This window comes from Apodemus sylvaticus, chromosome 8 (assembly GCF_947179515.1).
Source record: "Apodemus sylvaticus chromosome 8, mApoSyl1.1, whole genome shotgun sequence".
NCBI lineage: Eukaryota > Metazoa > Chordata > Mammalia > Rodentia > Muridae > Apodemus > Apodemus sylvaticus.
The window spans coordinates 69663406-69690944 of record NC_067479.1 but is presented as its reverse complement, the minus strand read 5'-3'; the positions used below and the strand labels follow the sequence as shown (position 1 = coordinate 69690944).

Here is a 27539-nt window from a genome sequence, read left to right as displayed (position 1 = left end):
TGTCCTGGAACTCACTCTGTAGACCAGGCTGGTCTTGAACTCAGAAATCTGCCTCTGCCTCCCAAGTGCTGGGATTACAGACAGGCGCCACCACCACCCAGCTTAAAAAATTTTTTTAATATATAACAAAAGTGTGTAATAGAAAGGTTAGAGAGCTAGGAGGATACAGGTTTTCTGGAAGCACTCACATAAGGAGAGGGAGTGGCTACACACACCCTGTAAGGGCAGAGAGGCAGACCAGGAGAGCTTGCTAGCCAGTGCAGTCTCAAGGCACTAAAGTGCAAATGGCAAAGGAAGACATACAATATGGCCTCCCACATATGTGAGCCCTGCACATTCAGTACATGTACCATACTCATAACACACTACACACACAGCTTTGACTTAACTGAAAATCTGTTAGTGTGCATGCATATGTGTGTGTGTGTGTGTGTGTTGGAGATTGAACCTGAGGACTCAAAAGTTATATCAGTGAACATCATCTCCCCCATAAAATTGCATTTTCTGACATTTAGCTCTTCCTCCCCCCACCAGAGAAACCACTATACATTTAAAACACAGTAATTAGTTTATGTTGCCAATTGTAGAGCAAATTTTAATTATATACATTCACTCTGAAAGATTATGAGAATGTCATGGCAATAATGTGTTTTACCTTTGGGCAATTCTCTGTAGATTTCCTGCGGCAAAGCTTGTGCAAACAAAGACAATGCATTAAGAAAAATAACATAAAAACTTTATCCTGGAAACTAAGCTTTATCAGTTGTGTGCATTTGGAAAGAATATAAGAAGCTGTCCTCTAATTTAGGATCTATATTTTCCCAAAAAATAAGAACAAAAAATACAAGAAAAACCATTTCTTTCTTCAAGCACATCTCAGAGCCCCTCTAAATATGCACTTTTCCGTCCAATTATATAAGAAATGTGTTTAAAAGAGCTAAATAAACATTTACCACGTGTATCTGTATGTAAGTCTTTAGCCTCTGCTTTCTTAGTGGTTCCAGAAATGAGACCTGATGACTCATCGGTGTCACTGCTACTGCCTGCCTCAGCTGGGGACAATGGCAGCTGCGACTCACCTCAGCAATCAGAAGCTTTGACAAGTCACAGCATGTCACTCTTTTTCCCACTTTACTGGAGAGAGACCAGAGATCTCCAAGGTCCCTCTATCACTTAGCCTTACCAGGATCCTGGGCTTCCGCTTAGTATCCTTCCTGAGTCTAATCTAGTTATACAAAGATCCCTGGGAGCAAGGTGGCAGTGGAGCACGCCTTTAATCCCAGCACTTGGGAAGCAGAAGGAGATTTCTGAGTCTGAGGCCAGGCTGGTCTACAGTGAGTTCCAGAACAGACAATATTACATGGAGAAAAGGTTCCCTTAGTGTAGCCAAAACACTCCAGTGACACCCATAAAGGCTCTTCCCTCAGACATCTACCAGTTCCCTTCTGCCTTCGTTTAAATCTTCCCTTCTCTGTGAGCCCCATCTTCTCCACACACTTTAATATGCAATCTACTCCATTTCAAGCACCCAAGTATGTGAAGGTAGATTGGCTGCTTAACCCTGAGGTACAGTTTGCACCCTGTACTGACTGAGAGTCCAGAAACTTAACACAACTAACAAAGCTGGCAGTGTCTACAGACGCTTGTCTTTCTAACATCTCAAACAAAGGTGTTTAAAACTTGCGTATTTTGGACACAATGTTTGTGACCTTGAATTTATCTGTATTAGCACTCTCCTGTCAGTTCTAAGTCTAAAAAAATATACCTCAAAAACCACTTTTAAGATCTCATTTTGGTTTTAGAGGTAGGGTCTTGCAGCAACATTCTTTAAAATAAGAGAAATAACTATGCTAGTTCAGTTTTGTTTTACTAATTAAAACTCTAGAAAATTGTCAACTTGGCTTTATCTTAAACTCTTCTAGATTACATCTTTCAAATAATGTAACTTAGCCACAAAATCATAAGCAACCATCAAAGGCTATCTACACATGACCTGGAGAAGCCCACATCCATGCCTTGAGAGTGTGATGCGATTTTCCCGCCCATCTCTCTCTTACCACCAGTGCTTAATTCTAAAGCAGCGGCTCTCAGACCTTCCTGATGCTGTGACCCTTTAATACAGGTTCCTCATATTTATTGTGATGATCCCCAAATATAAAAGTATTTTTGCTGCTACTTAATAACTATAGTTCTGCTAAAGTTATGAATCAAACTGTAAATATCTGATATACAGGATATCTGATTTTCAACTCCTGTAAAAATTGTTTGGCTCCAAGGAGGTCATGACCCACAGGGTGAGAATTGCTATTCTAAAGCATGTATGTACAGTATCTTCTCTCTACTCAATGAACTTGCTAACTCTGATCTGTCCTAAAACTCCTCTCTGTTGAAGTCCACAAGGAAGCATCTTCTCAGGACAGTGCTGGGTTGTATCTCCCTGATGCTGTGCAGGGACCAAGGTCATTATGCTCACAAGCTATCACTGAGCAGAAAACTTATCTAGTTTTGTTTTTGAGACAAGATGTCACATATAGCTCCAGCTGTTCTGGAACTCACTCTGTGGACCAGGCTGGCTTCCAACTCAGAGATCACCAGCTCAGCTTCCTAAGTGCTGGGATTAAAGATGTGCAGAGTATTTCAGATGAAGTTTGCTGAAAATTTAAAAACCACATGTTTTTAAGGATTTGATTTAATAAGTGGGTTTTGTATACACATATGTATGTGAACCGTGTTCATGACTATAAATGGATGTGAGACAGCATGGAGTCTCAAACCTGGGTCCTCTGCAAGAGCAACAAGTGGTCTAACGCAATGATCCATCATCTCTCCAGCACCCTCAATTATAATGTTTTAGTAAAAATCTCTAAAATATAAAGGTATTTCCTAGGCATAACTGTGTTCCATGACTCAGTGCTGTACTGCTTTTAAATAACAAATGTCCTTGAGAAGTATGTGGATTTTGAGGTACAAATCTGATCTTAAATTCTAGTTTTCTATACTATGAAATATGTAACCTTAGGGAGCTGCCTAATTTCTCCAATCTCAGCTTCTCACTCTGATAACTGCAGTAACAACAAACGTGTGTACAAACCATGGCTCCTTATTGTCCTGTCCAGACACGCTGGGATCGTGGGGCTTCACTGCCTTGGGGAGATACTGCCCTCACAAGCTGGCCAGTACTTAGAAAAGAACTCAATACTAAGGAGGGCAAATTTCATATGCTAACCAACCCAGAACCTAAACTCCAAACCTGCCACCCCTGTTGCTACCCCACCAGGAAGCAGTACTCTTTTAGTTTAGTTGTCTAAGAATCCACTGAGATTACTCAAACTGGCTAATCTTAAAGGTTTTAAGGCTCCAAAAGCTCTTGCCCTTATTAAGTCTCCTGAATAAACCACCCCTTACTTCTATTAGGCTGTGTCTGTTCTCTTTGAGGCCTTTGAGTAATTATCTTCTCAGTAGCAATAGGCTCTAAGCTCTGTGGGCCTCACCAGAGCTGGATAATAACAAAACACATATATAGCTTAAAACTTTTCCAGGTGTTAGAAAGAGAATATGTGGACATATTTGTTGCCATGGTTATCTCCTCTGCCAAATCATGGTTTAACTGTGAAAATGTAAACAATAAAGGTGTGAAAAGGAAATAATGACTTGTACAGTCTCATACCAAACAGAGAGCAGACAGAATCACAAACAAAAAGAGCTTAAAAATAGAAAACTTTGAGAAAAACAAAACATGTTTAGAAGATACAAGCTAAAATGTGAATAGAAATTTTGCAGCAAGAGTAAAGGATAGTGAGTATCTTCAAGGAGCCGGTGCCATGAAAATGAGAATGTTAGGGTCTGGACACTGGGGCTGCCTTTCACCTTGGAGACTTTGCTGTGCTGTGTGGCGAAAGCTGTCTACAGCTTGGGCCCAGGCAAATCTGTCTCAGCCAACAGAGTGCACTATGCACTACATATGCACAGTGGCTCCTGGTAGGAGAAACTGACAATTTTTGTGCTGCCTAAATTATGAACTTTGTTTTTATCGCTGGGGATTTCTATATTTTACTAAAGAAAGTCTCATCTATACCAAGATCATGAATAAAGATTAGTATCTTTTCTATGGAAACAAAAAATCTATCAGAAAGGAGCTGGAGAGATGGCTCAGATGTTAAGAGCACTGGCTGCTCTTTCAGAGGTCCTGAGTTCAGTTCCCAGCAACCACACGGTGGATCACCACCTGTAATAAAATGTGATGTTCTATTCTGGCCTTCAGGTGTACATGCAGTCAGAACACTGTACACATAATAAATAAATCTTAAAAATAAAACTAGTCAGAAAAAGCAGACAAAACAAAAATTGAGTTCATAAAAAGATATGGCTATGACTAATAAACACATTCTTACACATGCAGAGTTAACAAAGTTAGGTACTCTGTTCATAAATCAACAGGTGCTACATTTTAAGAAAAGATATTAAAAACACAGCACTAGGACACAGACATGGTTAGGACAGGAATGGTTTGAGACATACAACGAGAAAATGAAGACCAAAGACATCTCAAAAGTCTCAGAACTGCCAGGAGCTTAGGTTACACGGTGAGTTCTAGACTAGATTGGCTAATTTAAGACGATCTCACAGATGGATGGACAGACAGACATCTACTGGATGCTTTTCATTTATATGTTTACATTAATTTAATCTATCACTTCTGTGCAGTTAAGTATTACTCCAAATTTCACAATTGAAAGAGCAATCTAAAATAACTTCCTTTGGATATTTTACCATTCAGCAAACATTTACTAAACACCTACTGTGTTTTGTGCCAGTTAATATCCTAGATATTCTATTGATGAAAAAGACAAAATTTCTTGCCTTCATGGAGTTCAAATTATAAGAATATATAATTATATAGATCTGCCTGCTTCTAGACCTAGGTATCAGAGGACAAACAAGAACTCAGAGATGACATCACTATTGTAGCCTGTCAACCAATGAACTGGTTGGTTGTTCCTGTTACGTGAGATAAGCACAGAGAAAAAGGATGGAAAGGGAAGAGAAAGCAGGTTTGAAACGTGCATTTTTATGACAGCTTCATCATGTCTGCCAGCTCAGTAATTACCAACTGAAGGTTGGATACTGGGTTCAGACAGTCAGGACTGAGCCTACATTTAATGGGACTAATAACACCAGGGGAAAAAATAGAGATGAAAAATACCCAGATATTTACAGATTTAATGAAAGGGTAGTTTATGTATTTTAAAGCTACTTCTAAATTATATCAGTAGCATATAAACATAAAAAAATCAAATACCAAGAAAATGCTATTAATAAAAAAACAGCTGTTCTACACACTACTAAGAGTTCTTTTCACGCTTTTGTAGTTATTTTCCCCTCAAGAATATAAATTTACAAATTAAGATTTCAACTTGATTATGTACTCTGAATAGATAAGCATTTGCAATGGTACCCAACACCTCCCCAAAACAGGAGTAAGCACGTCTCTTCTCCTGGTGGTCCCTCTGAGCAGTGAGTGCTTTCAGCAACTCTAACATCCCCAGAGAGGCCAGGGCACATTCACAGGTCACTTCTCGCCCCCTCCCCGACACCACCACATACTATTTGCACTCATGTATGCCTTGTTCCTTGTACACAGCACACTCCAGAGGTCACCCCCAGTCACTGCCCTACTGGGTGCTTGTTTCTGCATGCTTTCCTCTCACAGATGAATTAAACTGTAGTTCCTTGTTGTTAAAACATTTGATTATTTTCAACTATTTGCCATTTTTTAAAAATCTGAAATGATGGGGTTGTAGAGACATTTCAGCTGTTAAGAGCATTGGCTGCTCCTGCAGAAGACCCAGGTTCAATTCCTAGAACATACATGGCAGTTACTCTTCTGTAAGTCTAGTTCCAGAGGATCTGACACCCTGGTCTGGTCTCTGCAGGAACCTGGCACACACCTGGTGCACCTACCTATATGGCAAAGCAACCATATGCACAACATAAAAATAAATATTTTTTTGGTTTTTTTTATTTATTTGTTTATTTACTTAATATATTAAATACACTGTAGCTGTCTTCAGACACTCCAGAACAGGGCGTCAGATCTTGTTATGGATGCTTGTGAGCCACCATGTGGTTGCTGGGATTTGAACTCAGGGCCTTCAGAAGAGCAGTCAGTGCTCTTAACCGCTGAGCCATCTCTCCAGCCCAAAAATAAATATTTTTTAAAATTCTGAGAAAAAAAAAAGTATGTAAAGAAGTAGCAAGCAGTCGCCTGGGCCCAAGGGCGTCACTCTGACTGCGAAAGTGCAGCGAGTTTGAGTAAGCCAAGTGCAAGCACTGACTTCTCTAAATCAGCTCTTCTGGCAATCTGCATCAGAGAGACACTTCTAGTCTATGTAAATACATGTATTTACAAGAATACATGCAATTTATATGAAGGTAAGTATAGTCTTGTCTGCAACATTATAAAATCTAATCTGATCTACTTATAAAAAGTACTAAGTGACTCTTTCAAATACATATCTTCTACATATGTTTAAGACAGAAAAAAGACTTACCGTCCAAAATTTTATAAAATACTCTAAAACTGTTGCAGCCACAAAGAGGCAATATAGTAGGGAATACAACAAAAACAGCATGAAGAATTTGTAATTAGTAAATCCCACACAGTTATTCACCCTGGAAGAATATAGAAAGTAACATTATAAAAATATGACAAGTCATAAGCACAGAAACAGAAATCAAAATGGGGTCTCAGACTTGTGGGAGAAGGGTGGGTCTGTCTTATCAAACAGCTCAACTCTGTGAGATGTGAAAATTCTGACAGTTATACAAAAGTAGGAATAAACCTGATGTTACTAACCTTATAGAGATGGTTAAAACAGTAAATTAATGTATGCCTTTTAGTCGTGAGAAGGAAAAAGTGGGCCAAAAAGCTTTATGTCGCCATTACTTGGCAATAGGTCAAGTGAGAAGTAGAAAACAGTATCTTAACTATGGATGTTTTTAATTAACATTATATAGATTTTGCAACTCTAATGTTAATTCTTAACATATCAACATCTGGATATGTATTTATCAGAAGGTATTTTTAAAGGAAAAAATATACAGATTCCTATGTATATGTACATATTAGTAATTTAACTGAGCTTAAATATAAATAATTGAACCGAATCAAATATAGGAATATTAGAGTAGGTGAATGGTTTTAGTTGTAGAGAGGGCATGTTTAGAATGTGTTGGGACTCTGGAGCTAAAAAACAGCACCATGAGATTTAAAAAAAAAAAAAAAGGATTACTAAAAAAAAAAAAAAAAGTCATCCTCAATTTCCTGCTTCTGATGCTCAACCCTGGCCCCCTTGGCTCGGGCAATCCCACCATTTTCATACATACCACGGACAGTGATGATCCATTTTAAGAACACATCTAAGAAGCAAGCATAAGAAAAGTCATGCAGAAAAATTATGACTCTAGTTTCTCATTATTTTACTGAAAACATCCCCTTAAAACTAAATTGTATAAAGCAACCTAGAAACACCAGGTAACTTGTGATATTCTGTAAGTACCTCCACTGGTAAACAGTCACAAGGTTTTTACATTGTGAAGTCAGTTGATTTCATCTAGCTCATTGGACCAGACCAAATGGCATCTTATTATTCAGATGTGGGGAATGACTTTTAGTCCATTAAAAATGCCTAATTTAAACACCAGCTAAGAGCTGGAGAGATGGCTCAGTGGTTACGAACACTGACTGCTCTTCCAGAGGTCTGGAGTCAAATCCCAGCAACCACATGGTGCTCACAACCATCTGTAATGGGATCTGACCCTCTTCTGGTGTGTCTGAAGACAGCAACAATGTATTTATATACATAAAAGTAAATCTTTAAACAGAGAGAAACAGATGGCCTCTAGCATTATGAGCATGTGCAGATCAACAGTAATGATCTTTAGAAGTGAACATCAAGACATTAAAACCTAGATTGAGACAGTCAAGTTCCTATATTCTGTTTGGTTTTTTTTAAAAGATGTATTTATTTAATGTGAATGCTCTATCTGCATATACACCTCCATGCCAGAAGAGGGCACTGGATCCCATTACAGACAGTTGTGAGCCACCATGTAGTTGCTGAAAATTGAACTCAGAGAACTCTGGAAGAATAGCCAGTATTCTTTTTTTTTTTTTTTGGTTTTTTGAGATAGGGTTTCTCTGTGTAGCCCTGGCTGTCCTGGAACTCACCCTGTAGAGCAGACTGGCCTCGAACTCAGAAATCCGCCTGCCTTGGCCTCCCAGAGTGCTGGGATTACAGGCGTGCGCCACCACGCCCGGCTAGCAGCCAGTATTCTTAACCACTGAACCGTCTATTCTTTAATACTACTATACTTTTGCCACAAGGAACCAAAGCAAAAGCAAATTTTCCTCCCTCTAGAATACTTATTTTATACATGTAGAAAGTGAAACCACAGATCTCACAAATAAAGTAAGAATGAGAAACCTAACACACAGAAAGTTGCACAGCTTGTCTAAGTGGCTTGGATTAGTCAGGGTTTTAAACTAACTTCTCATATGAAAACAAGGATTAAAATGGAAATGATGGCAGATAAGAACAATTATAGCGTTCACTTCACTGATATTTTTTAATATCAACACTGATAATAAAACAAGAAAATATCATTATAGTATCTAATCCAAGAAGTAATCAATCATATTTTACAAGGAGGCTGTAACCATTGGCTCATTAACATTACATTAAGCACAGTACAGAAACCATATTTAAAGTTAAAATTCTATTCAACTAGCAGAGAAAATCTTCTAGTATATTCTAGCTTACATAATCATGATAGCTCTATATCCACAGCAAATAATAAGAAAAGATGAAATGATTTTGCTAAATATGAAGAAACATGTAATGTCTGTTTGTTACCAAGTTCTAGGTTAGAGCTAAAGGAAGGCAAACTGAGTAACACTCACCTATCACATGCTGAGCAGTGATGGGCTCGGTCAGGTTTAATCAACTGACATTTTTCACAATATCGGATAGCTAGAGAGAGAAAAGAAGAAACTCAAAGGTGTGTGGTTTGAATAAAAATGGCCACCAAAGGTCCATAGAGAGTGGCAACATTAGAAGTGTGGCCTTGCTGGAGTAGGTGTGGCTTTGTTGGAGGAAGTGTGTCACTAGAGGGTGGGGTTTGAGGTCTCAGAAGCTTAAAACCAGGCCTAGGGGCTCATTCATTACTGCTGCCTGCTCACAGCCAACCACTGGACAGAGCTCAGGGTCCCCAGTGAAGGAGCTAGAGAAAGGACCCATGGAGCTGAGGGTTTGCAGCCCCATAGGAGGAGCAACAATATGAACCAACCAGTACCCCCAGAGCTCCAGGGACTAAACCACCAATCAAAGAGTACACATGGGGGGACCCATGGCTCCAGTTGCATATGTAGTAGAGGATGGTCTTATGGGACATCAATGGGAGGAGAGGCCCTTGGTCCTGTGAAGGTTCGATGTCCCAGTGTAGGAGAATGCCAGAACAGGGAAGTGGGATTGGGTGGGTTGGTGAGTGGAGGGAAGGGGGTGGGATTGGGGGTTTTTGGAGGGGAAACCAAGAAAGGGGACAACATCATCTGAAATATAAAGAAAATTTACAAAAAAAAAAAAAAAAAAGGTTTTAAACTGTCAGCTCCTTCTCTAGCACCATGCCTGCCTGCACCCTGCCATGCTTCCCACCATGATGATAATGGACTGAACCAGCCCCAATTAAATGTTTTCCTTTGTAAGAGTTGCTGTGGTCATGGCGTCTCTTCACAGCCATAAAGCCCAAACTAAGACAATGTGTAAGCTTTATAAAGCTGATTTTTAACATATACTCTGGAAACTGACAGTGATTAATTTAAAAATATCAGAGTACACAGAGAGCTTCTCAAAATGTCAAGAGAAAGGGGACTTCATGATGTATCCTCTCAGAAGTTTTCAAACCAAATAAAGTAGATGCAAAGTAAGTGACTAGCAGAAGGCCAAATGCCAAGATTAATAACTTAAACAGCCAGAACTCCAGTGCAGAGTCCCAAGCCCAATGTTTGTTGATATAGCACGGTGTCTATAACAGCTTATCAATGTACTTAGAGGCATCTTAAAGCATTCTGCGTTTGAAGTTTTGAAAAGGCTTTTTTTAAAGACCCTCTAAATACCTTCTGTCTGCATCTATCCCTATCCTAGACCAATGACAATTTATTTTGGAATAACAACAAAAACTTCTTTCTAATTAAATTCTAATACTGTTACACTATTACCTGGTTCACATTCTATTGTTCAAAATACACTGATCACCTACTATGTGCCAGGTATTCTAAACAAAAATCCCTGCTTTATAAAGCTTATACACTCTATATTCTAGGAACTAACAGTGGCAAAAAATAAATAGCATATTAGGCAATGACATCAGACAGTAAGGACAGTATCTACCTTTACAACATCTGAGAAAACAAAGGGTTTGAGGCTGAGGATGTAGCTCGGATGGCTCAATGCCAGCCCAGCACTCTTGCTCAAAGCCCTAGATTGAAGTCCGCCACCGCATGTACAAGACACATTAGTGCATGCCTATTGTCCCAGGACCTGGGAGGCCTGAGGCAGAAGTTCAAGGTCATTATCAACTAATTACACTGGGAGTTTGAGGCCTGTCTGGGATACAGGAAACTTCAGAGGAAACAAAATGAAACACTATTTTGAAAAATGAAGATTCTCTTTAGAGAGGACAGAGTCTGCAACAGAAAACTGCTTGCTCTCACAGCCCCAGCACCACGTCAAGGCTCTTCTCAGCCATCTGGAACTCCTCTGGCCTCTGAGTATACATACCTGCATGCAGACACACACAACTAAACCTAATAAAAATAAATATTTTTAAAAAATGACAAATGGGCTGGAGAGATGGCTCAGTAGTTAAGAGTACTACTGCCTGTTCTTCCAGGGGTCCTGAGTTCAATTCCCAGCAACCACATGGTGGCTCACAACCATCCATAATGAGATCAGATGCCCTCTTCTGATGTGTCTGAAGACAGCTACAGTGTACTTACATATAATAAATAAAAATATCTTTAAAAAAGAAAAGACAAATAAGGATGCTCATTACAGTCATTTTAAATAATGAAAACCAGGAAGAATTTCTGGGGTTTGTTGTTATTATTTTTTTAATTGGATATTTTCTTTTTTTACATTTCAAAATGTTATTCTTTTTTGGTTTTGGTTTTTTGTTTTGATTTTGTCTTTTTTCTGGTGTAAGTATTTTGCGTGAATGTATGTTCTATAAAGCTGGTTTGCGCTTGGTGGCCATAAGAGGGCATGAGATCCCTAAGAGACTGGAATTACAGACAGTTGAGAGCCGGGCATTGAACCTAGGTCCTCTGGAAGATCAGCCAGTGCTCTTAACTGCAGAACCCTATTGCTCCAATACTTAAGAATAATTTTATAGATGAAAATGGCCTTATACTTCATGGTATATCTGTATAGCATATTATTCTGCAAAACAAGAATTTCCCACACAAAACGCATATCCCATTAAGGAACAGACAGCAAGCTGAAGATGGTGCCACTGATGCTGAGCCCACACAGGAAACAAACATAAGGGCTACACGTATAGTAAGCTCAGGACCAGAAAGCAGCCAAGCACCTTATATTCCTTTTCCTCTACATCCTCCCTCCACTCAACCTGTGACAGCTGTGCACAGGTCTGGTAGCAGGCCCTGTAAAAACAAACGGGTTGGAGTCAGCTGTGGTATTGCAATCCAGGACTTGGAAGGCAGAGACGGGTAGATCACGATGAACTTTAGGGCTGCACAGTGAAACCCTGTCTAAAGGAGGGAGGACAGGAGGAAGATGAAACAAACAATGCCTAATAAATGAGCAGCTAAAGCTAATGAAACGGCTGCAATCAACAGAAACTTCAGTTTCTTGTAGAGCAGCCAGACAAGGACAGTGCTGAAGGCAGACGAGCAGCGGTGTGGATAGGGTGTTCTTCAGAGTTTCTCTATATGGCAAACACTGCCCATTTCCAGAAATAAATGTGAACAAGGTAAACCTGTCTCCTGCCTCCATGACACTAGACTTTAAATGGAAATCTGTTTTCTATGCGTTTGAAAGGTTCAAATAACAACTCATTAAAGTACAAGTATCCTTTTAAAGATAGAAACACAAGAATGGCTCTAACTGGATGGACAGACACCAAATCAAAAGAAAGGCACAAGCCCAGGGGAATAATGAACTCCGACAGAGGATTCCTGGGATGTGCTGGGGCAAACTGTCAGATCCTTCTGAAATCATAGGAACAGGAACCCAAGGTGCAGCTTCTTTGTTGATAAAATGTGCCAGAAATGAAGATATGCGGAAGAGATGCCTGGAACCCCTCTTGGGCTATCAAACTACTCAAACAAAGGACATCAAGAAGCAGGAATTTCACAAGGAATCTCATGCAGGTAGAAGAAAGGCTGAGGTCTTGGGACACCCAGAGGAGGGACTTATCTCCCCGAATTTACTAGTCAGAAAACACTGCCAGAGATGGAAGCTGCCGAGCGAGAGCTGTGCAGCGCCACACAAGGTCCAGGACTGCTTGGTTATATGCACCTCTTACCTCAGATCTCAACTTTACCCTCACATTAGGATACCATAGATAGGCTCAGGAAGTTACCAGATTTTGTTGTCTTTCTTCCCAATTGTGAACACACTGAATAAATCTCAGGGGAAAAAAACAATCAAATGCTCATGAATCCCTTTAATTGACTTCCTAAAGACTTACCTGCTTCCAGAAGGGCTACATTTAAGATTTATACCATAAGGCCTGGCTATGTTCTTTTTTTCTTATTTTTAATTTTATTTATTTTAAGTCTGAGTGCTCTGCGGCATATATCTCCCACTGTGGGAAGAGGGCAATTATATCCCCCTGTAGGAAGAGGGCATTATACCCCCTGTAGATGGTGGTAGGCTGTATGTAGTACGTAGCTGAGCATGCCATGTTCGGGCTGCCAAGGCAGCGCTGACATGGACTATGTATACAACTATAACTCTACCTAATGCTTGGTATACCGCGCAGGACTTGGAAGGTTACTGTACTAAGATCCTTGAATCTGCTGTAAGTAAAAAAGAAAACTATTTTTTTTATTTTTTGGGGTTTTTTTGATTTTGTTTTTTTCGAGACAGGGTTTCCCTGTATAGCCCTGGCTGTCCTGGAACTCATTCTGTAGACCAGGCTGGCCTCCAACTCAGAAATCTGCCTGCCTCTGCCTCCCAGAGTGCTGGGATTACAGGCGTGTGCCACCACCACCAAGCGAGGAACTATTAAACATAATGATTACAATATGCTGGTGTCAGAACTTTATGGTTAGAAATCATAGCTGAGGGCTCAAGCTGTATCTCAGTAACAGAGTGCCTGCCTACACTTTGAGAGGCCCTGAGTTTGACACACATCAAGGGGAGAGTTAAGAAACAGAACACAGGGCTGGAGAGATGGCTCAGTTAAGAGCACTGGCTCTTAGAGGTCGTAAGTTCAATTCCCAGCAACCACATGGTGGCTCACAACCATCTACAGGGGGATATAATTGCCCTCTTCCTGCAGGGATATATATGCTGCAGAGCACTCAATCATTAAATAAATAAAATTAAAAATAAGAAAAAAGAACATAGCCAAGCATTATGGTATAAATCTTAAATCCAGCCCTTCAGGAAGCAGGAGGCAGAGGGAGATAGATCTCTGTAAACACAAGGTCAGTCTAGTCTACATAGTGAGTCGAGTCCCAAGACAACCAGGGCTATACAGAGACCCTGTCTCAAAAATATAAAACTGGCTAGCCTTGAATTTTAATTCTCCTACCCTTAGTACTGGGCTTAGTTAAGAATCACTTTTTTATACAAATAGCTCTCTATCTTTGGGGACAACATGTACTACTTTAAAACTGCATGATCTTAGCCAGGTGTAGTAGCATATGCCTTTAATCCCAGAACCACAGAGACAGAGGCAGGTGGATCACTGTGACTTATAGGTTAACCGGAGCTACCTAATTAGACTATATTAAAAAAAAAAAAAACTATGAACATACTTTTGACAACTATACACTGCTCAAATTTTACACAGCTTGGGAATTCATCCTGAAAATATGATCAGGGTTTAAAACATCTAATATATAGAACTACAATCACTATTATAAACCAGTTATTTCAAAATTCTATATAAAAAAGGACTATTTTAAATGACCTGTTGGAACTGAGGTTTGCTAAAACTTCATCATATACTGAGCTGCACACCCAGGTGTTTTAGACATAATTTCATTTAATATTTTTTTTAATATTTCTAACAACCCAGGGACATAGACATTATTCTTATGTTGAAATGAAGAGACTGCAACAGGACAGGAGGCAAGGGGGTGGGCCTCTCATCCTTGCTGGCTACAAATGAAGAAAACCTTACAATAGTATGAACCATGTTTGCAGTCAGAGTGCATGCTCTGAACTCGGCATGACCTATGTACACTAAGAGTGTCTTTGGCTTTCTGACCTGTTTTTAATCTCTCCAGTCTGAAGTCTGTACAAGGTACAGAGGGCATCAGATCCCTTTGCAGAAGGTTGTGTGCCACCATGTGGTTGCTGGGAATTGAACTCAGCACCTCTAGAAGAGCAGTCAGTACTCTTAGCTGCTGAGCCATCTCTCCAGCTGGAAACTTTTTCTTGATAAACTCCAACTCTGCTTCATCCTGAAATCCTGTGTGTAAGTCACAAATCCTGGCTTGACCTTGAGGCCTCTGAACTCTTCAGACTGCACTGCCTTCAGCATCAAACTGACTTCTGTGGCTACTGAGGTAACGTGGGCTTCAAATGTTTAAGTGCTTTGCACAGCACTAATAAAGAAAAATGAAAGTTTTATCTGCAAGAGATATGCTTATTCGGTACAGTAATAAGCTAGTTGTATTGTTTATCATGTGTTGTCTGTGTGTTGTATGAGTGTTGTACACACTTGTGTGGAGGCCAGGAGAAAGTCTTCCATTACTTTGACACAGGATCTCACCCTGAGCAGGAAGCTTGCTGTTTTGGCTAGGTTGGCTGGCTAGTGCTCTCAGGAAGCGCCTGTCTTCACTCTGCGGTGTTACAGGTACACACTGCAATGCTGGGACTTTTACATGGGTGTCAGAGATTAAAGCTCAGGTCCTCATGTTAAGTAAGCACTCTTACCCACTGAGCCATGTTACCAACCCACCATTTGTTTTCTATCTTTAAAATCCCAATATACTCCTTAAAATATTGCACATAATTAAGACTTTTCTAGCTCTTTTCCATTTTGTTATAATTTATTTATTTCATATATGTGTATACACTGTCACTGTCTTCAGTCACACCAGAAGAGGATGTCAGATCCCATTACATGGTTGTGAGCCACCATGTGATTGCTAGGAATTGAACTCAGGACCTCTAGACGAGCAGTTGGTATTCTTAACCCCTGAGCCATCTCTCCAGCTCTTGTTTTGTTTTTTAAGACAGTGCCTAACTATGTAATGATGTAACCAGGATAGCCTCAAACTCATACTCTACCTGCTGGGATTAAAGGTGTGAACCACTATTCTCGTTTAAAACTTTAAGTCAGGATTTATACACAGCCACAAAGGAAGGCTCCCTGATTGTGTGCTCTGTCCCTGAGAAGCCCATTGGGTTCCAAAATTAGAATACTTGAATTCAATGCCTGTTTCTTCACATACAGCCCTATAATAATCCTAAACAAGTAATTCAACCTGTGTCCATAGGGAGTCAACTTGACATTATCTATTGCCTGCCATGCTGAGTCACAGTACAAGAACTCCCCAGAGTGATCACAGTTGATTTTCCTGCAGTCTGCCAGCATGCTATAAATGGAACAACTCTGTAAATGTTTATAATTGCACTCAAATGCCTGCAATACGCCTGACTCCATCCTAGCACTCCAGTGGCCAAGGCAGGAGGATCTGAGTTCAAGGCCAGCCCATGCTTCTGTCAGGAAGTCCGGCAATAACTCCCAACCTATGTTTTGGTTTCTCTGCTGCTTTTCACTGGTCTCACAGCTCCCTGGGTTGGTTCTCATTATGGTGACAAGATTATCCCAGGACAGTGTCTTACTTTGCCATGTACATGTGGGACTGTGCTATCTACCCCATGGGGTTATTGTAAGTTTCAATGAGTTCTGTACAACTCAGCACAAAGGAACCATTGAGCTGCTACTATCTTGTCTGAACCAATTAACAAGGTATATCATTTAAACAATTCCCTCTAGTAGAGTGACCAGCTCAGCACCTCTGATTCCTCTCTACCAAACAGTGAAACCCAAGTAAAGGAAATGATGTCTCAGCTGACCCTTAGCAGTGTCCCAGAGGAAACAGGCAGGCTAGAACCAGGAAAATGAGTTGGGCTTGTTAGGATTGCTAGTGCTGTAATGAAACACCTGACCAACACAACTCCAAAAGGAAAGGGTTTGGATTACACTTCCACAGCGTAGTCCACTGAAGGGTGTCAGGACAGCAACTCAGTACAGCTGGAACCTGGAGGCAGGAACTGATGCAAAGGCCATGGAGGGTGCTTCTTACTGGCTTGCTCCTCCTGCTTTTTTATAGAACCCAGGACCACCAGCCTGGGGATGAAATCACTCACAATGGGCTGGGCCCTCCTCCATCACTAATTAAGAAAATGCTCTACAGGCTTGGCTGATCTCATTTTCCCAGTTGAAGTTTCCTCCTCTCTGATGATTCTAGTTTGTATCATGTTGACATAAAACTAGCCAGCACCGAGTTCCTAGCTTGGCCTCAAAAATCGTGTCTCAGTAAATTTTCTCCCCATTGTCTTTACTTCTCCCCATATTTCACACATTCTTGATTTCTTTTATACAGTGGCATAGAATAGTTCATTTAAATTGGAACTTTCAAATGATAGTGTAGTAGGAACAGGATTTGAAAGCTCTAGCCAAGAAGGCTATTAAGGCGGAAACAGGCAACAAGACAAACTAAACCCAGATTCGCATTGAACCCTCTGAGAAGCTGCATTACATCTGAAACACCACACAAGAAGCAGGAAACAGGAAACTGTGATCAGTCGAGTCAAGCAGTCTATCTAACAGAGACACGCACATTTAAAACCCCTCTGCAAAGCCCAGCCCGCTTCTCTCACCTTTTGAAGCTGACGTGGTATAGACAGGCAGGTCTCTTGCAGCCCTTCTCAGAATGTCTTGCTGTCTTTCTTGGCTGAACTCCTTCTCATAACGTTCCTTCTCAGAGTTTGACAGATAGAACTAGATGGAGAGAGACAACGGCTAAATTTGTACTTCTTAGCTAGTGTGCTAAGAAAACGTTTTACCTGAAATAGGGGGAGGACCCCCAAATACTGTGCTTCATGAAAACAAAACTCATTTCCAACTTAATTTCGTGTATATTTTAACAAAAACTGCACAGATTAAAAGTGTTAGCACTTCCTTCTAGCGACGGCTTAGGTCAGGAATTCCATTATTTTTGCACCTTTGCCTTTTACAGGTGAAATTTAAATCCTTAATAAATCACTCAGTTAAAAAAATGTTGAGGGCTGAGAAATATGGCTTAGTGGTAGATTGCCTAGTGACACCAAATATTTTTTTAACAATTATATAAGTAAAATTAAATAAACTATGTATATAAATAAGTACATATAACTAAGTAAATATGAAACATTTATAAGTAAACGTAAATAAATGTAAACGTTACTGTCAAGTGTCTTCCTTCTCTACCTGCATGTTTATATATGTGTATGTGCTCACGATGGGTGTATACACAAGTGTGCTAATGCTCTGAGTGTGGTGTGGTATGTGTAGAGGATGGAGATCAGCGTGAAGGGTTTTCTCAATCATTCTCCACACTGTTTTTTGAGCCAGGGTCTCTTACTGGACGTTGCTGCTGGCATGGAGAGCTAACCAATAGCTCCCATGAATCAGGCACCTGTCTGTGCTGCACCACGGCTGAGGACACAAAGGCGATGTATTCAGCTTATATGCTACGAATCTGAATTCAGGTTCTGACAACAAGCACTTTACCAGCTGAACCTCCCCCACCAATGCTGCCTTTCCTTCTCTGTTTCTTTGTTTTTCTGTGTAGCCATGGCTGTCCTGGAACTGGGTCTGCAGACCAGGCTGAGACTACAGGCATGCAGCATCAGTCCAGCTCCGCTCCTCCTGTTCTTCCCCAGTGTTCCTGAGCCATGGAGGAAGTGATACAAATGCCCCCGCTCAGGGCTGAGTGCTCAACAAATCATTTCTTCTCAGTGTTTTGACCAGTTATGTCTCTGCAGTAACTGCTACCACCCTATACAGAAAGCAGCTTCTCTGACCAGAGCTAATGTTCTAGAGAATTTAATTTTTACAAAGAAAGCCCAAAGGTTGCTATGCTCTAGTTATAGTGAAGTCCCTGAAAAGGAGCCCCATGTCTGTTTTCCAAATGCCTCAATGAAATACAAGGTGCTGCTCACACTTTTCATTGTTTTAAATCTATTTTTTCTTTTAATTATGTGTAGGTGTGTGCTTGCATGCGGGTGAATGCATGTTAGTGTAGTGTTAGCAGAAGCCAGAGACACTGGATCCTCTGGAGCTAGATGACAGACTTTTGAGACACCATCTATCATGTGTTCTTAACTGCGGAGTCATCTCTCCAGCCCCACTGTTTTATTTTGTTTTGTTTTTCATTTTTTTTTAAATTATTTTTTTAAGATATTTATTTATTTATCATATGTAAGTACACTGTAGCTGTCTTCAGACACCGGAAGAGGATGTCAGATCTCTTTACGGATGGTTGTGAGCCACCATGTGGGTGCTGGGATTTGAACTCATGACCTTTGGAAGAGCAGTCGGTGCTCTTAACCCGCTGAGCCATCTCTCCAGCCCCCTTGTTTTTCATTTTTAAAAAGGCAACCAACTGTGCTATATTCCCTTCAGTCACCCAGGTTCATCACCTCTCTCTCCCCTCCCCAGTGAGATACTCCTTTCATAGGTGTTTCTGGCTCTAGATTTGTTTTGGGGGGAGCTTAAAAATAGTTTTCATAAAAATACATTATCATATATTCTTGCCTCTCCCAACTCCAACATCCTCCTTCCCCACGTCCTTACCGACTTCATGTTCTTCCTCTTTCTCTCAAAACAAAAAAACAAACAAAAACCCCAAAGCCAAAACTCAAGACAAACTCAAAAAGACAAAAAAACAACAAAATACCCCAAAACCATGGAGTCCTCCCTTTAGTTTATTTATTTATTTTTTGAAACAGGATCTTGCTATGTATCCCAGACTGGCCTAGAACCAGCTATGTAGCCCAGGCTGGCCTTGAATGTATAATCCTCTCTCATCTCCTCTACCCGTGCCACCAAGACACCAAATGGGTTCATTTCAGGTACATTTTCTTACCAAGTATGAATTTAGTTGATCTTTTTATGTCATCCCAATGGCCTTCCTTCTTTCATGACTTCTTATAACTAGGAATTTCTACATTTTTTAAAATCAAGTCTATCTGAAAGTTTTGCTTTTTAAAACTAAGAATAACTTAGTTTTTTAATCATGTTTCATATTTTAACAATAGTGACCCTCCATTTTTACTTATTTGTGTTTTCTTTTTAAAAAGCCAAGGACTCATTAACTAGAATTTCACAGAGTCCCACTTAAGGAACACCGTGATCTGTGCTAACTCAAACAGGGAACTGCCCCATCATTGCTAAGTGTGATGGACTATGCATCCTGTTATAAACAAGACAATAGCTTGAGCTCAGGAAACTATGTAAGAGATCAGAAAATTTTCTCATTACAAATCACAGGCAAAGACAAATGGTCTGTATCCTCTGGAATCTTTTTCTAGCGACACTAAGGTGAACACTCTTGCTTTTTACTACTGCTGTCACTGCTTACAAAACCTCAACAACACAGTGCATTAAGATTAAGAACATCTTCCTAGGTTATACAGCATGGCTTTCTCAAAATGAAGAACAGTCAGAAATGTATTCAGTCTTACGGTGAAAGTCTACACAAACTTTCCTATGCCTCATAGACTCAACACTTTCAGGAAGGAAAGTAAAATCTCATGGTATGATGTTCAATAATTACACAGCAGAGCCTCTGACCAGGTATCTGCAGTTACTCTGGACTGACATATCTAGCCTGCAGGAGTATTCCAGACCTCAGCTTGACTGCACTTTTACCCATCATCACTTTTTTCCCTTAAGAATTAAGGTCAATGAAAACTTTCAGATACCAGAATATACAATGTTCAATACTACTGACTGTAATCCAAATTAAATTAATAGATGCTTTTATTAGCTTAAATTCAATGTTCAGAAAATTCCACATAAATATGTAAATTAAATCAAGTATGGTTCTGCATGAATTTAGCATGCACAAAGTGCTGGGTTCAATCCCCAGCAGCAAAATGACTGAGAATAGATACTTTTACATCATTGTTTTAAAGGGGCAGTTTTGCTATGCTGCTCAGGATCATCTCAAACTCCTGCATTCAAGCATCCTTCCTGACCCAGTTGCCTGTGCAGCCAGACTACAAACTCACTCAGAGTCTAACCATAAACATATATTTAATAGCAATGAAGATGCCAGGTGCAGCAGGACATGCCTTTAATACTCAGGAGGCAGACACAGGCAGACCTCTGAGCTTGAGAGTAGCCTGGTCTATAGAGCAAATTCAGGGCAGCCAGAGCTACACAAAGAAGCTCGGTCTCCCAAAACAAAACAGCAGCAGTAACAACTCATCAAGGCCCATGGTTGAGAAGGTGGCTGGTTCAGTGAGTGAGTAAGAACATCTACTGTTACTCCAGAGGACCTGAGTTTGGTTCCCAGCACCAGCATGCCAGCTTATGACTGTCATTGACTCTAATCTCAGAAGACTCAGCACCCTTTTCTGAATCTTCACCAACTCCAGACACAGTGCAGTGCACATTTATACCTGCAGTACAACACTCATACACATAAAATAAAAATAATGAACAGCTAAGCACTGTTTCAAATGACACAGATCTAAAGACAAATAAAAAGAAATCTGGCCTTCAAAATAAAGAATTGTAAAATAAAAATCAGTGCAATAGCATTACAGGTGCTATCAGGTTGCTGATAGAGAAAAGACTTCCCAGCGGAGGGCTTTATGCACTAAAATACCTGCACCTGCCAGGCCAGGAGTTGTCCACCAGTGCAGTAACAGCGTGGCTGACAAATCTGATGCCCACTCCACAGAGGGAACTCATTCCTAGTAGGAAATCCAGATAAATGCCCATGGCTGAAGGGTAGGTCAGTGATGGTGACATATCCCATCGCTATTACTGTTGCTTTGCCAAACGGATGACTCAGTGTCAAACTGCCTCGTGAATACTCATGTCTTTCCCATACAGCAGAGCTGCACTCTCAGCCTTGGTCAGAAGCTTGTTTACAGTGGCTGACGGTTAATGCAGAGACAAAGTGCTAAGAATACATGACTGTTGACTGGTCAGCTCTAAACACAACATCTCCATCATCCCTTCCAAGGCTCAGGAAGCATTGTGGAGGCTGTGGGGGGCAGGAAGAATGTACAAATGAAGGATGGGATGATAAAACACTGGATATGAGATGGCCACTGTACTCATGAGCTCATGGTTACCTGTGCAAGACTGCATCAACATCCATCAGACAGGCAAGAAGCTCATAAAGCCTACCTCTAGTTGAGGAGATGGCACACAATGGCTACCAGGGACCGGAGAATCATTTTTCTTCAGTGGTGTGGCTACCAATAAGTTGCTCATGCTCCAGTAAATAACTCATATCCATGTTCAGGCAGATCATCCTAATCCAACTCAGTGTGTCATAATCAATCAATCAATCTCTCTCTCTCTCTCTCTCTCTCACTCACTCACACATAAAAAAAGAATTTAGAGGGTTGGGGAAGAAGATAATGGGGGCTGAGTATGATCAAAATACATTATATACATATATAAAACCATCAACTTTTTTTCTTAATTTATCTTAATCTTTAAGGTAAGATAAAGATAGTGATTTCAAAGAAGATTCTTGGAGACAGTGGTAGATACCATAAAGGGGATACTAACCATAAAAGGGGATATACCCTAAAAATAAAGGGGAGTTTTCCAGAAAGACAGAGGAAAAAGAATCTTGGAAGGGGGCACAATGAGAGACAATAGGGTGTGAAAATAGCCTGGTGCTGGAACAGAGCTCCCTTTCAAAGGCAGTTAAGGTAACAAGATGCTGGCTCAGAGTATGGCTGGTGAGTTAGTCACCATGTGAGTGAACATCATCTGTTACCATGCAGTAGACTGGCAATCTCTATACACTTCTAAACAGAAAGTGGTGGGTCCACTTTTTCTTTTAGAGCGGACAACGTATTTTGCTGGGCATGGGGCTCATGCTTATATAGCCCAGCACTTGGCAAATTGTGGCAGGAAGACTACCTTGATAGAAGGCCCCTTAGGTTACAGAAACAAAGCCCCTTAGGCTGTCCCAAAACCATGACAGAAACAAATCAAGAAAAGAAAGCAGGCAGCTGTCTTCCTTGAGGAGATGAGATAATGTTGACCAGTTACCCTCATCTGTAGCTACACTTTCACCATTCTTTCAGGTTTTAATTCATCTGCCTATTTTATAGAAACAGCTCTGATTTATACAATGGGGACACTAGAGGAAACAACAAAAATTTTTCCTTCAGGAAGCCCAATAGGAAGGACACTTACAGACATCTCAGCGGGACTCCAAGTCCTGTGGACCGTACCTAACAGGAGCACTTTCCTCCCACAGTAAATTTTACCCAGCTCTGCTAGGCCAGATCACTTTTTCCTAATGTTACTTCAATTTTCTAAATTTATTATAATCTTTCTGCCATATGCTTGCTTAACACCTGACTCCGACTTTAATATAAACACCGGGTCTATCTGATTTTCCTGTTTAAATCTTTAAACACAGCAGATCAGAAGCAAGACAGGTGCTTAGTGTGCACCTGATGATTGGAAAGAAAATAATTCCAGTTTTTATAATTTGACTCCTCTAAAAAATTTAGGTTTTGCCTTTTAAGCCCATTTATTTCTGAGTCCTAACCCTTAAGTGCTTTTACTTCTGATCTAATACAGTTCCATTAGCAGCAAGCTCAGAGCCTGGCAGTTACATCGAGTGCTAGCTGTCACTATAAGGAATCCTGATGAGGAAAACCATTTTTGGTTTTACTTCTGTTTTTGACTGTCAAGAAACTTAGTTTAGGTGTCAAACAGCCATGATGTAGCAGGTCTTCACTGGGGCATGGTAGTGCGCACAGTGGAGGATCTGTGCCGAGGTCATCTATGCAGTTTGAGAAAGTGAAGTATGAGGAAGTGCCACTGTAGTGCCAGCAAGTTCCGTGGTGGCAGATAGAGCGTCCCATGGCAGGGCCATGGGGCAGCTTAGTCAGCTGGGAGCGCCCATGGGCAGTGACAACTGCGTGTGATAGAATGTGTATACAAGGGTAAGGGCTGGGCAATAGAATAAGCCACCACTGTAACACTTAGCGGTTGGCATTATGTCAGGCCTTTCTTAAAGTGCTCTGCGCATTTTATATGTATGTACTATGTATACAGTCCTTCCAACAATCCCATGCGTGTGTAATACTGTCTGTCTCATTTGCCAGAGGAAACATTCATTAAAGAAAATCTCCAGAGTCACACACCTAGCAAGTGGTAGAATGGTGTGACTCCAGGAGTTCTTGTCCTCTCATGTGTCTTAGACGGGCTGGGCACTGTTTTGGTTTTCTACTTATTTCCTGTGTTGGGAACTGTTTACCTGTTACACATGCTCAATTTTCTTTTGGCTTTTGTTGTTTTGTTTTGAGACAGGGTCTCACTATGTAGACCACCGGCCTGTGCTTTCCAAGTGCTGGGATTAAAGGTGTGAACCACCATGTCCTGCCATGTGCTATATTTTCAAGTCATCCCTACTAAGAATTGATTAATTCAATCTTTTTCAATTTAAAAGATTACAAAATGGATAGAAGTTGGTAACATAACTTCAAGGACTAATTATTACCAAATACTTAAAGAACATATCTCAGAAACCAATAAGTTTGGTTTATGGTTTATTTATCTCTCAGAACAAAGGCATCCAAAAGAAAGCTCAGGCAATAGCTTGCACAGCCTTATTAGCTGAAGTTTAGCACACGTGTAACCTGACAGAGCAATGCCAACCCTAAGGGACATAACACAGTCTTACTTGTAACTACCCTAAACAATAGGCCCAGTAAACACAATGTTATCTACCACAACAGAACAATAATAGTGAAAATGGCCTATGACAATTAGAATGTTAAAGATGAGCCAGACACAAGCATTTACAACCAGAGAAATGAATCTATATACGAGTAAGGCAGAGGAGTGACTTCTTGTGATATGGGTGATCACCTGAGGCTGATGGAGGGTTGGGAATAGTCTGTTCCCTGAACTGGCATAGACGATGGTTAAAATATGAATTTAATTTTAGTGAAATCTTTTGTTTTTTGAGGCACAGTCTTTCTATTAAGAAGCTCAACTGCCCTGGAATTCACTATGTAGACCAGGCTGGCTTCAAATTCAGAGATCCACCTGCCTCTGCCTCTGCCTCTGAAAGCTGGATTAAAGGGTAACATGCCTATCGCAACCACCCCAGTATGTGCTAGCTATTTTTATGTCAACTTAACACAAGCTAGAGTTATCTGAAAGAAGGGGAACTCAATTGAGAAAAATGTCTCCCACAGGGCAGTGGTGGCGCACACCTTTAATCCCAGCACTCTGGGAGGCAGAGGCAAGCAGATTTCTGAGTTCGAGGCCAGCCTGGTCTACAGAGTGAGTTCCAGGGCAGCCAGGGCTACACAGCGAAACCCTGTCTCAAAAAAACAAAAAACAAAAACAAAAAAAAACAAAAAAAAAAAAAACCCACAAGAAAGAAAGAAAGAAAGAAAGAAAGAAAGAAAGAAAGAAAGAAAGAAAGACAGACAGACAGACAGACAGGACTTTTTCTTATTTAGAGATGGATGGGCGGGCCCAGCCCACTGTGGGTGAGGCCATCTCTGGGCTGGTCGTCCTGAGTTCTGTAAGAAAGCAGGCTGAGCAAGCAAGCCATGAGGAGCAAGCAAGTAAGCAAGCAGCTCCCCTCCATGGCCTCATCAGCTCCCGCCTCCAGGTTCCTTCCCTGTTGAGTTCCTGTCCTGACTTCCTTCTATGAACATTAATATGGAAGTGTAAACCAAATAAACTCTTTCTTCCCTGAGTTGCTTTGGTGAAGATGTTTTATTATAACAACAGTAATTCCATCTAGGACATCTGGCCTAGTTTGTAGGCCAGAACAAATGTACATTTAGGACTTTATTTTGTGTAAATAGATTGTCTTTTAAAGTATGAAGTGAAAGTTGGTATTTTAAACTATATGGTCTATAATTTTTAACAAATTTTGAAACATTAACATGAAGGAAAACAATATAATATTTAACTATTAATTCTGAAGCAGGAATATGTTAAAATGTTAGTCCTCACATGTATCCCACAGAGACAGGCATGATTTTCTGACAAGAAAACTGACGCTCCAAAATTAATGTGTTAAAGAGAGAGAGAAAAAAATCAAACTTAATCTTAACTCTAAAGTGTGTGTGTGTTTTGTGTGTGTGCATTCAAGCATGCTTTTGGATGTGCATGCTGTTTGTTTGGGGGGGTCTCACTATGTCCAAGGATGGCTTTGAATGTGCAATCCTCCTGCTGAAAGCGACATTGATAGGAGTGTGCCACCATAAGAATCTTGATCACCTTGCTATATGAGATTTCAGGGAGGGAAGAATTCATTTGTATCAAGGCAAGAGAGATAACCAGTTACAAAACCTACTGCACTTAAATTAAACCTACTACACCTATATTACTATTACCGATATACCCGCCAAGCAGAGAAATACAGTCACAGCATGAACCTTGAGTAACTGTTTTCTACAGTGACACATCCTTTAGGTACAGCACATTTGTTCATGGCTGAGAAAATATGCTGAGTTTCTAAAAACCAGCCCTACTTACCTAACCGGATTCTGACCCTAAAACTTTTTACTTAGTGTTTAAGAAAATTCAGCATGCTAGAAACTATTAGCATAAGTAAGCATTTCCTTCGATGTCAGTGGAGTGTGCTGAGAACAAACCAATGACTCACAGTCACATTACCAAGGAATTGTACAAATGGAAACAGAACAAGTGTGTCATGCACGGTTATAACACAATAAGACAAGGGAATATCATTCCATGATCAGTTAAAGCATTTGACAATGTACCAACTGAAAATTTACCTCTTTGGAGGGGCTAGCGGGAGATGTGAATATTGTCATCCAATAGGACCATACAAACATGACAAAGAACAGATGGAAAGCCACAAGGTAAACAACGGTCTTCCCTGGTAAATAAAAACAAATAATATTCCATTGAGTCCAGGTGAAAAGAAAAATACATTACATTAAAACAGTACTTGGGTCACAAGATCTGATTTAATAAAAACTTTTAAATATCAAATATATAAACTTCCTTAGTATATATAACATTAAGAAGACATTAGGAAATACTCCAGAGTGTAAGGTTATAAAGTAAAGTTGACTTATAAATCCTAAACTATGGGTAAAGCTACATTCAGGGAGACTTGATGACATTCAGTTGCCAAGAATCTTGGATAAAACACCTTTGAACACCTTCTGAGGTGGGTGAAGTGTGTGTGGCACCACACCCAGCTGGGTTTGAATTCTTAAAAGAAAGGTTTTTTGACAGGCTGGCCTTAAACTTACTATGTAGTCCAAGGCGGCCTGGAATTCATGACTCTCCTACCTCTGTTTCTATGTAAGGATGGTTAGTGTGTTAGTTTAACACATTTGCACCCATAACTGGCTACTATTATAACTTTAAGTTTTCCTTAAATGTTAATTTTTAATAATTACTTAAAAGGAGCCATCACTATGAACATTAAAGCAGGGGGAATTGGAAATAGAAAGTTAAAATGTTTTTACTACACCAAAAATAATGAAATTTGAAGAAATCAACTCCTGTCTGGGTTAGAATCAACACAGGAAACGAAAAACAGCCCCTGTGAATCCCTGCTCTAAGTTTTCCCAAGGAGATTCGTGTCACATTGACACATGGGACTGCACCTATCAACTCGCTGCTATGTATCAACCTCGTGCTGTGTTCTATAGATTTTCTATTTGAAATGAGCAGGGTTGGCTTTTATAAGAAGCAAGAACCACGGACTAGGGCTGAACTTTTTTTGGTGTGGAATGTTCCATATATACACTCTGAAGGTTGAACTTCCACTCATTTTTAAAGTCAGATTAAATGTTGTTTCTTCCACAAAAGCCCTCCCCTTCTCGGAGCCTACTTTTCACAGGACACACTTCTATAACTCACACCTGCTTAAACTGCAGTTACAGCGCGTATTTCAATAAAGTCAGGTGCTTAAAAATGACTAATAAATGCAAGACACCAATGTGTCCCACCATAACCAGGGGACTTCCTAGTCACATCTGCCTGCAGCTACTTTTCCTCTGGAAAGC

The 27539-nt window shown here is 40.3% G+C and overlaps 1 protein-coding gene across 5 annotated transcripts in view; it reads right to left on the bottom strand.

The window, feature by feature from the left end:
* Positions 1-27539, bottom strand: part of Zdhhc20 (zinc finger DHHC-type palmitoyltransferase 20) — a 55794-nt gene that overhangs the window by 12352 nt on the left and 15903 nt on the right. For all 5 annotated transcript variants that reach the window (XM_052191327.1, XM_052191328.1, XM_052191329.1 and 2 more), the window contains exons 3-7: positions 26292-26395; positions 17151-17271; positions 8963-9032; positions 7387-7419; positions 6552-6672 (exon numbers count right to left, since the gene is read on the bottom strand). In XM_052191327.1, coding sequence (XP_052047287.1) covers positions 6552-6672; positions 7387-7419; positions 8963-9032; positions 17151-17271; positions 26292-26395 — 449 coding nt within the window. The remainder of the gene's footprint in view (positions 1-6551; positions 6673-7386; positions 7420-8962; positions 9033-17150; positions 17272-26291; positions 26396-27539) is intronic.